Genomic DNA, 13,772 nt, shown 5'->3' on the forward strand with positions numbered 1-13,772 from the left:
ATGGAAACAACCCTTCATGACCGTGAAAATTTTACTAAGGCGGACATTAAAAACAATAAAAAAAAATCATGCCAATGGAACGATGATAATATTAAGCTTTTACTTTCATTTTTAATAGAACGGAAAGAAGAAGTAAACCAACTAAGTACCAAACGAGGTGGCAGCGGTAATACAAAAGCAAAGCTTTGGCAAGACGCGTCAAATATATTTCTTGACAGTCATTGCCAATATTCTGCTGAACAGTGCGCGGTTAAGTGGAAAAACATTAAAAAAAAATATAAGGTACTACTTAAGAAACTACTTTTTAAAAATTCTTATTCACACCTTTAATTAAAAAATATTCTATTTAGGATGACATGGATCATAATAAAAAATCAGGTAATGATTTAATTGAAGTAAAATATAAAGCAGAAGTTGAAGAAATCCTTGATGGAAATCGTCCAAGTTTAACTCCAAAACTACTAGAAAGTAGTTTGGACCAAAATGATGAAGTTATTATTGAAAAGGAAGCTCTATTTAATGAAATTACTGGTCGAAGTAAACGAAAGAACAGGTCTGATGAATCTATCCAAGAAGATGAACCGCGAAAAGCTAACAGGTCCGAAGTAAGAAAAGTTAAAAATATGTTGGAAGATCTAATTTATCAAAGAAAGGAAGAACAAGAAAATAGAAAAATAGAACGAGAAAGAAGAGAAGTTGAACGAAAGGAAAGGGAAGAGCGAAGGCAACAGGAGTTTAGTTTACTAATTTCTGCTTTGAATTCTACAAATAGAAATATGATGTTTTCTCAAAATGATGGTATGTAATTTATTAATATAATTACAAATTATCTTTAATATCTTTAATATACTAATTATTTTATAATAGTTCCTTTTTATTATCAATCTAGTTCATTTAATACAATGCAATTCATGGATACTTCGTATACTGATACTCCACAAATTAATCGTACTCATACTCCACAAATTAATCGTACTCATACTTCGCAAATTGATCGTACACGTACTTCGCAAATTGATCGTACACGTACTCCACAAATTGATCGTACACGTACTCCACAAATTGATCCTACTTTGCAATTTGAATGAACTCTACATTACATATTTTCTCACCTCAAGATTTAGATGAAATTTAATCTGTTGTAATTGTAAAAAAATATAACCAAAATAAAGTCAATTATTCAAAAAAAAAATTGAAATTTTTTTTATTCTGGTGTTTATCATTTATTCTGATACTTCAATATCAATTTCATCTTCACTATCACTAATAATGTTATATCTGCTTCTTCTGTTATCTCGTAAAATTTTTTTATTCCACAAATAATTTGCTAAATTATCTCTAATGGTGTTGGTTACTTCAGAAGCATTATTATTATTTGATAAGGTGTGAAAATTATTTTGGTCATCAAAATATTCATCATCATCTAACATATCTTCCTCCCTTTCTTCACAGATATTATGTAAAATACAAGATGTTGTTACAATCAGAATAGCTGTTTCTAATGATGTTGCTATAGGATTAATGAGGCATCTAAATCTTGATTTCAATTTTCCAAAAGCTTGTTCAACACTTATCCGAGTTTGAGAATGTTTGGTATTATAATAAGTTTGTATTTGTGTTAACCTTCCATTATCACGGTATGGTGTAAGTAACCAATTTTGGCAAGGATAACCAGCATCACCAAGAATGTACGAATTTGAAGGAATAACAGAAGAAGAAGAACTAAGCATATAATATAATGGAGAATTATGAAATATTCTACTATCATGAGTTGAGCCAGGATAACCAACAAAAATATCAATAAATCTTCCATATGAATCAACAACTGCTTGTAAAACAATTGAATAAAAACCCTTTCTATTATAATAATCCATAGGATATTCTTTAGGAGCTTTAATTGGTATATGACTACCATCAATAGCTCCTATGGCATATGGGATACCAGCTTTTCTTTTAAATTTCTTTGCAATATTACTAAATTCAGTATAGTTATTGGGAAATCTATTAAAAATCATAATAATTAATATTTATTTATTAATTCATTAAAACTTTAATTACTACTAAACTCTTACCTAATTTTTGATGAGAGAAAATGACATTTAATTGCATATAAGACTGATCTGATAATAAAACATATAGTTGTTTCTCCTAATGCAAACAATTGTCCAAGTGTCCTATAGCTTTGACCAGTAGCTAAAAACCATAAAGTTACTGAAACTTTCTGTTTAATTGGAAGTCTTGGAGCGCCTCTTGAGTTGTTTCTTTGCAATAATATAGGTGCTATCTCAGTACACAACCACTCAAATGTAGTTTTTGTTATTCTAAAATGGCGCTTAAACTCCATATTTTCCCAACTGCTACATATATTATTAAACCAACAAAAGCTTCGGGCTCTTCTTGCTTGCCTGTGAACTGCTCTTAAAGAATTATTCCTTTCAATAACGTCTATACACTCATAATAAAATAGTAAATCATTATTCTCATCAGATGTTTCTTCGGAGGATGAATCAGTTTGGTCCAAAAAAATTAAATATATAATTGAAACAAACAAAGAATGTCTTTGAATATTCATTATTATTCAACTTTTAGGTCTAAACTAAAATGTGTTAAGGTGGTATACGAAAATTCAAAATCCGACGCTCGTATTTGTAAACACAGATTGGATTTTATAAGAATCTGGTTTAATCCAAATGGATCGGCAATCCGATCTAAATCCGATCTAAATGAATTTGTAAATGCACCCAATATATTTCCTTTTCACGCTATGGATATAGACGAAAACGCTTTGCCTCCTCACGCACTATCCTATATTTCATCACGTGATACACTAAATCGGGATATCCAAATCTAACAAAGAAAAAACGACCCATGTCACAAAATAGAAGAACAAGAACTAGAAAAAGCTTCTCTAATTTTGTATATTCAAATCCGTTTACTGGCCAATTTCGCAATTATAACAATTGCATGGATCTGATGTTTATTATTTTTTCTTCATCCGATTTCCTTCACAGTGGAACTTTTTTTTACCATACAGATTTTAGTTTATCTTCTGATGTTCACAATTCTAATTTTAATAATCATCATGTAGCTTTTAATGTATAGTCACCTAGTAGTACAATTTCATCACCCACCGATCTCCTCATATATACCACTCCTATTTAGACTTGGTTGGAGTCCTAGATAGTTCTTTTTTTTACCAGTAAGGGTCTGTTCTAGTAGACTTAGGTTTGCTGTTGTGGGCGAAGTTTATAATGCTTTCCAGTTTATTCGTTAGAATAGTTTTGTGATTTTCATTGTATTACTCCTCGCTATCCATAAAATAAAATAAATAAAGGTTTATTCTGATAATCTTTTTTTACGTTTCTTTTTTAGCGTTAGGTTTCTGCTTAGTGGAACGAACTGAAATGGTGAGTATTTTTTTTCTAATTGACTTTCAAAGAAATGTTTTTAACATTTCATTTCTTATTCTTTTTCAGTAACATCAAATTTCTTAGACACCGAATTTTTAGAGGTAAATTGGGAAGATGAAGTTTTTTATTTTTGACTTTAAAGAAATGTTTCTAACGTTTCATTCCATATTTTTTTTCTAGGGCGCTAGCTAGGTTACTACTTGTACACACTGGACTTTTAAAGGTAAATTGAGAAGGGATGTTGTAAAGTTTTATTTTATTTTGTTTATTTGACGTTTTATTCCTTATTCTTAACTCTAAAAAACATGTGATTTAGAATTTAACTGCATTTTAAATACAAAATTTTTTGCTCTGGACTTACAACGGTTTCTGTTTGCGTTTCCTATTTTTTTTTTAAAAAAAAGGAGATTGGTTTTAACCAAATTTATAAAAAAAAAAAAGTTTGCATGAGCGTTACTAAATTAAAATGAAATTAATGTTTCATAAATAAATTTATTTTGACATACCGTATCTAGTGATTTTTTATCAATTTTCAATAAACAATTCGTTCATATTTTTTATTCATTAGAATAATAATAATATATTTTAACTTAAATGTGAAAACTTTAAAATGAAATTAAAATCCTTTTGTTTTTTGTACAGTTCACCCTCGCTATAGTGAAACTCATGGGCTGAAAACTAAAATTCACTATAGTAAGGGAATTCACTAATCACGTATAGTAAATAAAGATAAGATTTTCACTATATTAAAAATCCATTATTATCACGTGATGTATATTATATAGTAATAATTAAAAGTCACGACAACTAAGCTTATTTTTATAAAAAACACATGCAATAAAATAAATTTTCTTTGTTTTTTTGTAAACCTGCGCATAAATACTTTTTATATTTATGTCACTCAAAGATTATTACTTTATTAAGTATGATAAACGCAATACTGCAAATCTGTAATACAATCATTTATAAAGACTATCCTGATCGATTTGGTATTCAATAAAACCTTCACACTCTTCATGATTATAAAAGTCCCCTTCGTTAAAATATAAAGTTTCAAAATTAATATTATCAACGTCCATAATATTATCTTTATCACCTATTCTATTCATATTATTATTATCAACACCATCAACGCTATCATTAGTTTTAACAAATAGGTCTAAACTCATTTGCTTCTTTGAAAAAAAATTATTTCTGTAAACTTCCCTTCTAGCTTTTTTCATAGCTTTAAAAGCACCTTTATCAATAATATCTTGACTTTTATTTTGTTCTAAATAAATAAAAATTTTATCAAACGCGGCCAAAACTTCAGAGCTAGATACTGAAGTAATTTCCCTATCACTTTCATCATCAGAAATGGAGTTATTTTCTTTAAGAATGGCAACTATCTGTTCTTCAGTTAGTGTCTCACCAGTAATTTCATTCTCCTGATCTAATTTAATATATTCTTCAGCGGTAAGGGGATGTATATATTCAAGTTTATCAATTAAATCTTGGATTTCTTTACGTTCATTCTCTTCACGTTCATTCTCTTCTATTTCATCTTGAGAATCTGTATCATTTAATGGCAAAATTCCTGCATCTCTCCAGCAGTTAAATATAGTTTGAGAAAGAACTTTATCCCAGGCTGATACCACATACTTAATAGCTTTTTTGATATCAATTGGTGACTTACTATTGCCTGTTTCTTGTTGATAATCAAAGGCCTTGATATGATTTTTAAGGAGCAATTTTCGATAGTGTGCCTACAAATATATAAATATGGTAAGTTTAATTTCGTAATAATTAAAAAATTGCATTAAAATTTTTCAGAATTAATTACCTTAAAACTATTAATAATACCTTTATCACAAGGTTGCAGATGCGCGGTTGTGTTAGAAGGTAAAAACTTAATTTCTATATTAGTCAATTCTACACCTTCGTATAAAGCATGAACAGGAGCGTTATCTACAAGAAGAAGAATTTTTCTTCCTTTTAATCTCATTGTTGCATCAAATTGACGAATCCAATCATTCCAAATGGAGACTTGCATCCAAGCTTTTATATTCCAGTAATATTCTACCGGTAAAGATGACTTGGGTAAGTTTTTCAAGGGACGAGGGTTTTTGTATTTATGAATAAATACTGGTTTAAGCTTTTCTCTACCAGTTGTATTAGAACAAAGAAGAATTGTCACACGATCTTTTGATTGCTTTCGTCCAGATATAGGTTTATCAGAAATCGTTCTTTTAGATTCCATTTTCCAATACAAACCAGTTTCATCACAATTGAAAACATCATCAAGACTATATCCACGAATCAAATCTTGAAGCTCTTTCCTAAATTCATCAAGTTTCTCAAGTGGTGCACTTGCAGCCTCTCCTTGCTTTAAATAACAAGAAAGATTGTGCCTTTTTTTAAATCCATTAATCCAACCATTACTTCCTTTAAAATTTTCAATCTTATATAAAGATGCAAACATCATAGCTTTTTTATGTAAAACTTGATCACTAATATCAACACTATTTTCCAAAGCTTTTAATACCCATAACGTAAGTGCTTCTTCAATTTCTGGAAAAATCACCCTAACTTGTCTTTTACCTTTAGCTTCAGGTACTTGGGGATCAATTTCAAGCCATTTTTGTGAATTTTTTAACGTACTACTAATACATCCTTCACTAACATCAAATAATTTCGCTAGTTCTTTATTTTTTAGAGAAGGTTCAGTAACTTTTTTAAGACATATTTCATGTTTTTGGGCAAGAGTCAAGGAGGCTCTTTTTGGCAAAGTTTTTTCTTGGGATATTATACCTTTGCCTATAGTTATTTGAGTACACGAAGTTCTTTTATTTTGAGTTTTGGGCATAGTGTGTGAAGAAAATAATTAACTAGATCAGGATTACTTTTATTATAATCAAAATAAAATATGATACTTTTCCTTTTTAGTTTAAATCACGAAAAAATTCTAGCTTCTAAAGGCAAATTCAAATTCAAATAAATTATACGTGATAAAAAATTCACTAATTAATTGTGTAACATTTGAAAAATTCGTTATAGCAAAAATCTTTACTATATCAAGGGTCATTTTATTAACACTGGTTCCAGTATTTAAATTCGAATTACGAGATACAGAAAATTTATTATAAAATTCACTATATCAAGAATTATTATTTATAAAAAAATCCGTACCTAGACTTTTCTTCATTATAGTGAGTTATTCACTATATAAAAATTCACTATAGCGAGGGTGAACTGTACATCATTTTTTTCATCATCACTTTTTCTTCAATATATATTAACCTACCATCATGCATAAAGCTTAACATATTTTAAACTTAAAAGTAAGCGTAAGCTTTAAGCTTAATATGTAATGTTATAAAAATGCTTGCATTAAACTAGCCATATATTGAATTTGGTTAAAGTTAGACATACACAGACTTTTCAGTATTCATTTCTCCATGCTAAAGAGTTCGCCAATTTTTAAAATATAAAAATAATGAGGAATAATTACTTTGAACATTATTCCTACAACGAATAACCAACCAACAAGAGTATTTATAACTCTGCTTAGCAGTACTTCAAATAATCAAATTTTGACAAGTTCCTTCAGACATAAGATTCAAACAATTCCTGTTTGATATTGCAAAGCCAATAATTGGGTTAACCTACTTCTTTTACTCCAACTAGATAAACTAATTATTAGAAAAAACTATTTGTATACGATTTTGAAGAATATTGTATTTGTTTTTTATGTATTTGTGTTAAATATTATTTATAAACATAAATTGAGATATATAGTAAACTTTATTTGACAAAATAAATATATTATTAACTTTAGACGAGTTGTTTTATAATATATAGTAAATTAAAAAAGGAGACATTCTCAATAAAAGATGTTAATATTTTTTCATCAAAAAATAAAAATTATAAATTTTATTTGCAGAAGAAAATGAATATGATTGTTGAACATGGTAGTAGAATATTTGTTTATTTGTATTGATATATATTTTTTCATCAAATAAAAATTTTCTATTTTATAAAATTTATTTTTTTTAGAGAAAATAATGGGTGGTATGACTAAATAGTGATGATCGATAACAGTGCCTAAGAGACAAGAGAGGTGGAGAAGAAAATTATGATAATTTAAAAAATAATAAAGAGATTTTTTTGTTCTAAAATAGTATAGAATAGATAGTATAGAATAGATAAGAGTAGTGTATGCAATATACTGATAACAATGATAAATTAATTTAAGGTGAATGATGATAATTGATATGTCAGATAGGTCATATTGACAAAAGTTGAGTTGTTTGTTAAACATAAATAAGATATTGAAGTTATATTACTATGACTTAAAAAATTAGACAAGTAGATCAATTTGAGTAACAATATTATAATAATCATTAATTATCATAATTTTAATCAAAATTATACAATATTACACCACATAAAATGGACAAATATGAAACATTACAATATTGTTCTATTTCATAATAATGAGTTAGACTGACAAGTTGTGAGCCATATCACATAGATTTTCTTGTATTTTTTTATCCCATATTTTATCATTCCATATATGGAAAAATGATTCAGTTTTTGTCAATGATTTTTCACTTTGATATCTCAATGTGTCAGTCCAAGGGCGTTCTCAAGCATCTCCCTCAATTAGACCTGATAGTGATGTCATTGTGCTCAAGTATCACAATCAATGGCGAGATCAATAGAATTATAAGCTCGATTTAGCTTGAGCATGCCTCTTTTATAGTTTAACATAAATTTTTTAAGCAACAGTTTTTTTTTATGATAACCAATTTTATAGTTTTCGACATGCCTAATAAAAAATTCAATAAAAAACCTCAACCAGTTGCTGAAGTTTCAAACCCAATTTTTAATGCAACCACTTTAAATGATTTTACGAACTTGCAACTTTTTTGCAACAGCAAAGTCAAATATTGGCTCTAAATGAAGCTATACGACAAGAAAAAGTAAATACATATTCTTTTTAAATGTAATATAGGTCTTTATTGATTTCTTTTTTATAGGCATCTTCTTCCATTGATTGTAATAATCCTGTCGCTATTTCTCCTGATTATGCAACTTCAACTTCAATTCCACCTACACCAATTCGTGCTAGCAAGCCATCAAATCGATGGACATCAACAGAAATTCGGATACTTATTAAAGAGGTTAAAGAACATCAACAAGCTTTGCAAAAAGTTAAAGATCCAAGGGAAAAAGGCCGAATTTGGGATAATATTGTTTCTAATATACAATCTTCTAATGTTGCAAGTCTCGTTTTAAAAGAACGTTCTAAAGCTTCTATTCAACAAAAGTGGGACACAGTTTTTCAAAAATATAGAGAGTACTTTCTATAATTTGAGTAAAAGTTAAAAGATAATTCATATTTGTGTCAAAGCCTCTATTATTTCTTTTAAAATTTTCTTGCATTAAGAATAGAATAATAATTTTTTTATATTGTGAAAGAGCTTGCTGAGAACTCATTTTTGTCATAAAAAAATAAAGTAAATTATTGAGCATCATCTATCAATTGAAGATCATTGAGGAAAAAAGGTGGTTTTTAGCTCGCTTGTTGATCATCAAAATAAGAAACTCTTTGAAACTTTTTTGACCAATCAGATCATTCATCAGTCTATCAATTGAGGTGTTTGAGAACGCCCCAAGTTATACTATTTACAAGAGATATTTTTTTATTTAAGTCCCTCCTAAACCATTTTACCAATTTATTGTTACTAATTTATTTTTACCATCATTAATTAACTATTTTTACCATCATAATTAACATGAATACATCTGAGAACTACCCTGGTCAAAATAGTAAGCCTTACTTTTTAAGTTCTTAAAATTTCTTTGGAATATTATATTATTTTCTTGCTTTTTGGAATTATTTTGACCAGTAATATTATATCTAACTACTATTGTAACTCAATGATATTTTTAGTCCTTATTTCTTATATGACAAAAAGTAAAAAGGTATCATATTGTGGGTTTTTGAAAAGTTACCGTGATATTATTGTTACTTTAACTTTCTCAGACAAATGGGAAGAGCTTGATAATACTTGGATTACTCGTTTTTTGCATGAAGGAATATATTCCCCTGGCTTTAAAGATAAGGTGCATTTTTTTTATTTTGCAATGGGTGGACAATCCCTATGTTAGATTTATTTGATTTTAGGGGAATTACTGTTTCTGACAACCTTGGTAACCACCCCAAGCTCTCAGTTCAGGTGTCCTAACATTGTTGTTGATTAAAGCCTGCTAATTCTGGAGGAGGAGTTGGCTATGTACCTTCTTTTGTCACTAAATAAAAAATCTTAATGCACTACTAACAATCTCTTTCTTATAACAGATAACTACAGAACATTCACGTTATGCAAAAACATTGCAAATATTCTGGAAAGGAATTATTAAGGATTATGAAAAAGAAAAAGAAAATCTAATTTCATCTCATCCAGAAGCAATAATTGAGATTCCTGCCACCATTTCTGTTAAAGAAGAACATTGTAATAAGACTACTAAGAAAAACATTAAACTAACTAACTACTGTTGTGATATTCTTAAAGAACTTGATAATAAATCTAATATCCATCCATTTTACAAATATTATGAAATGGAAGTTTCAGATAAGACTATAAAAAATCCAATGGATCTATTTACTATAAATTCAAAATTAGAAAATAATCAATACAGAAGTACAGAAGAATTTGAAAAAGATATTCGTCTTATATTTCACAATTGTTATACATATAATGATGTAGGAAGTGAAATATATTGTTTGGGAGAAGAATTAGAATCAGATTTTAATAAAATATGGAATGAAAAACAAAGGGAAAGATTAAAAAGAGTACGAGATACTGATACTAATTCATCTGGTAAATTAAAATATTTTCATGATTTTTTTGCATTTACAATATATTATTAATTCTTTATATATAACAATTATTTATTAGAACTTGTAACAAAACAAATTCGAATTTTAGACCAAAATAAAGATAAATTAGTATATAGGCAAGTTGTAAATGATGCTTTTCTTATTGCTTCAGCATATGAAAATCTTGTTGCAGGTAATCTTATACCTTTTATTGAAATTATAAAAACATTTCTATCAACAAGATCACAAATGTCATTATCATCTGCAGATGAACCTGTTCTTCAGGCAATTGTTGAAAGCCTTTTACCACTGAAATATCATATTCCTGGACTTTCACTTGTAATGGATGGCACAAAACCAAAAGGATTTGGCCATTTTGGATATTCTGACATTTTTGTTTTTAAAGAAATAGGAGATAGTATGTTAGTTTGGAATTGAAGTACATATCATTATTATTTATTTATTTTTTACTAAAAATAGAAATGATTAGTTAATAAAAATATTTTATAGACAAAAAAAAATAAATTGACAAGATATTTAATGTTCAAAAACAAATTTTGTTTTAAAAATAAATGATTGACAAATAATTGATTAAAATTTCAGCCCACATTATAATCATGATGATTGACCAGCAATACACATCTTATATATCATTGACACTTGACAGAACAGATATTTATTATAGTATTAGCTTTATAACTTTATAAGCATAAGTATCTATGTATATAACACTAGTCGAAAAAGGAATATTCGGCCTTAATACAATTTGGCCTATATTCGACTAGAATTAATAAAATTCGACTTCAATTAGTAAAGATTTACGATTAGACATACACAGTGAAATTCGATAAACCGGATATTTGATAAACCGGATTTAGGCCTAAACCGGACTTTTTTGCTGGAACCAAATCACGTATATTAAAATAGGCTCGATATACCGGAGTTTACTAGTAAAAGCTCGATATTCGCTATAACGGATCAATTTTCTAACCAGCTATAGTAAAAATGATTCGATGAACCGGATCACGTGACTTGTAACCAATAAAATTTAAGTAACGTGATTCGGTAAATCTTAAATTTGGCCGGAATTATAAAAATCTTAATTCCGGCTGAAGTTAAGTATTACTTATATATTCAATTAAAATATTTTATATTCATTTTCATGACCTCTATAACTTAAAACTAGATGAAAAAATCAAATTATAGTGTATATTAGTTTTATTAGCATGAAAATTTTTTAAAAATTCAATACAATAGATTTTCAATATATCGAAATTTTTTCGCTAAACCGGATATCCCGATAAACCGGATATTTTTAGTGGAACCGATAGATCCGGTTTATCGAATTTTACTGTGTATATTCAACCTAGTTGAATTATGTTAATCAAACGTTATGCGTTACACGATACGCGTATTAAAATAAAAGTTTAAAAAAGGATGATCCTTTTTTAAACTTTTTTAATTTTCTTCCTTCCCTCCTCGCCCTTTCCCTTCCTTCGTTCCCCTTTTCCTTCGTCCCAGTTTCTCTTCTTCCCCTTTCCCTCCTTTCGTTCTCCTTTCCCTTCCTTCGCTTTTCCCTTCCTTACCCTTTCCCCTTTTCTTTCGTCACTTATCTCCTTCGAAGGTATACATATACCTTCGAATTTTTACTTTTTTTAACGAAATGTTTCACTAACGTTTTCGTTTTTTCTTTTTTAGATTCAAGACGCCCATTTAAAAGGGTCGGGTGGGCTTTCGAAGTATGGAAAAACCAAGTTTCGTAAGTACGAAACTTGGTTTATTTATTTATTTGTTTAATTTAGTATGAATGGTTACTAACCGTTCTTTTATTACTTTTTTTTAGATTCGGCCATTCGGGTGGGCTTCCGAAGTATGGAAAAACCAAGTTTCATAAGTACAAAACTTGGTTTATTTATTTATTTTTTTTTTTAATTTAGTATGAACGGTTACTAACCGTTCTTTTATTACTTTTTTTTAGATTCGGCTGTTCGGGTGGGCTTTCGAAGTATGGAAAAACCAAGTTTCGTAAGTACGAAACTTGGTTTATTATTTTTTTTTTAATTTAATATGAACGGTTACTAACCGTTCTTTTTTTACTTTTTTTTTAGGTTCGGCCATTCGGGTGGGCTTCCGTGTTCCGAAGAACGGGAAAATTCCAAAGATTCGTAAGAATCTTGGATTTTTTTTTTATTTTTTAAAAAAATATTATAAACGGTTACTAATAACCGTTCTTTTCTATTTTTTAGGATCGGGTGGCTTCCGAAGAACGAAAACCCAAAGATTCGTACAAATCTTCAATCTTTTTTATTTTTGATTATTACGAATGGTTTACTAACCATTCTTTCTTTTTTTTTATAGGTTCGGGTGGGCTTCCGAAGAACGAAAACCCAAAGATTCGTATGAATCTTCAATATTTTTTATTTTTGATTATTATGAATGGTTTACTAACCATTCTTTCTTTTTTTATAGGTTTGGGTGGGCTTCTGAAGAATGAAAACCCAAAGATTCGTAAGTACGAATCTTCAATCTTTTTTTATTTTTGATTATTACGAATGGTTTACTAACCATTCTTTCTTTTTTTTATAGGTTTGTGAGCTTCCAAGGATCGGGAAAAGGAGAACTGAGGTTCGTTACAAACCTTGGATTTTTTTTTAATATTATGAACGGTTTCTAACCGTTCTTTTTCTTTTATTTTTATAGGTTCGGTTGGCTTCTGAAACCAAGATTCATAAGTACGAGTACGAATCTTGATTTTTGTTTTTTTTTATTATTTTGGAACAGTTTACTAACCGTTCCTTTCTTTTTTTTATAGGTTCGTCCGTTTGGGTGAGTTTCCGAAGAACGAAGAATGGAAAAAACTAAGATTCGTAAGTATTCCGTATTACGAATCTTAGTTTTTTTTTCTTTTTTTATTCTTATTATTATGAACGGTTACTAACTGTTCTTATTCTTTTTTTATAGGTTTCGGTGGGCTTCTAAAGAACGAAAAAGAACTAAGATTTGTAAGTATTACGAATCTTAGTAGTTCTTTTTTTTAAAAAAAAGAAACGTTATACTGTATTAACGTTTCTATTTCTTTATTTTGTAGGAACTCCGGGGCTTTCTTTCTCTCTTCCCTCTCACCTTCCCTCTCCTCTTTCGTTATTCCCCACCATTCCTCTATCTCTTACTTTTGTAGGATATTTTCTTGGAATTTTCTTCAGCTTCAGTAGATTTCTTTAGTAGAACGTGTAGATCAACGTCTTTGAATTGGTAAGTTTTTTTTTTTATTATTAATTTTGATTTTTTTTTATTGATTTTTTTTATCTTATAATTTGTAGAAATCAACAGTTTCGCACTTTCCGGATCGAATTGGTAAGTTTTCACTTAAAAACTTTTTTTAAAAATTTTTTTTTTATTATTAATTAATTTTTTTATTATCTTATTTTGTAGTTTCGGCTTCCTTATCCTGGATGATAGGATCGATTAGTAAGTTTCAAAACGGTTTGTTTTGA

At 28.5% G+C, this 13,772-nt stretch overlaps 5 protein-coding genes across 6 annotated transcripts; 4 read left to right on the forward strand and 1 right to left on the reverse strand.

Moving 5' to 3' along the window:
* OCT59_012521 (uncharacterized protein) lies at window positions 1-1,088 on the forward strand (the record flags this gene model as incomplete). Its single annotated transcript, XM_025328055.1, has 3 exons — window positions 1-282; window positions 351-798; window positions 868-1,088. 3 exons carry the CDS (start codon window positions 1-3, stop codon window positions 1,086-1,088), a joined length of 951 nt encoding a protein of 316 aa, XP_025168389.1.
* A 3,281-nt stretch (window positions 1,089-4,369) lies between these two features.
* OCT59_012522 (uncharacterized protein) lies at window positions 4,370-5,342 on the reverse strand (the record flags this gene model as incomplete). The annotated part of the gene is made up of 2 exons (XM_066134536.1): window positions 4,370-5,155; window positions 5,328-5,342. The coding sequence occupies 2 exons, from the start codon at window positions 5,340-5,342 to the stop codon at window positions 4,370-4,372; spliced, it is 801 nt and encodes a 266-aa protein (XP_065989792.1).
* A 2,673-nt stretch (window positions 5,343-8,015) lies between these two features.
* OCT59_012523 (uncharacterized protein) lies at window positions 8,016-8,764 on the forward strand (the record flags this gene model as incomplete). Its single annotated transcript, XM_066134537.1, has 2 exons — window positions 8,016-8,066; window positions 8,432-8,764. The coding sequence occupies 2 exons, from the start codon at window positions 8,016-8,018 to the stop codon at window positions 8,762-8,764; spliced, it is 384 nt and encodes a 127-aa protein (XP_065989793.1).
* A 598-nt stretch (window positions 8,765-9,362) lies between these two features.
* Window positions 9,363-10,716, forward strand: OCT59_012524 (uncharacterized protein; the record flags this gene model as incomplete). 2 transcript variants are annotated; one of them, XM_066134538.1, is made up of 3 exons in its annotated part: window positions 9,363-9,521; window positions 9,757-10,279; window positions 10,358-10,716. In XM_066134538.1, 3 exons carry the CDS (start codon window positions 9,363-9,365, stop codon window positions 10,714-10,716), a joined length of 1,041 nt encoding a protein of 346 aa, XP_065989794.1. The 2 variants fall into 2 exon arrangements, with proteins under 2 accessions (XP_065989794.1, XP_025168387.2); XM_025308581.2 differs by lacking the exon at window positions 9,363-9,521 and having other exon boundaries at window positions 10,018-10,279.
* A 2,052-nt stretch (window positions 10,717-12,768) lies between these two features.
* On the forward strand, window positions 12,769-13,772 carry OCT59_012525 (uncharacterized protein; the record flags this gene model as incomplete). The annotated part of the gene is made up of 8 exons (XM_066134539.1): window positions 12,769-12,786; window positions 12,865-12,903; window positions 12,979-13,010; window positions 13,091-13,145; window positions 13,240-13,245; window positions 13,513-13,530; window positions 13,599-13,632; window positions 13,711-13,772. The coding sequence occupies 8 exons, from the start codon at window positions 12,769-12,771 to the stop codon at window positions 13,770-13,772; spliced, it is 264 nt and encodes an 87-aa protein (XP_065989795.1).

Source organism: Rhizophagus irregularis, chromosome 2 (genome assembly GCF_026210795.1).
Source record: "Rhizophagus irregularis chromosome 2, complete sequence".
NCBI lineage: Eukaryota > Fungi > Glomeromycota > Glomeromycetes > Glomerales > Glomeraceae > Rhizophagus > Rhizophagus irregularis.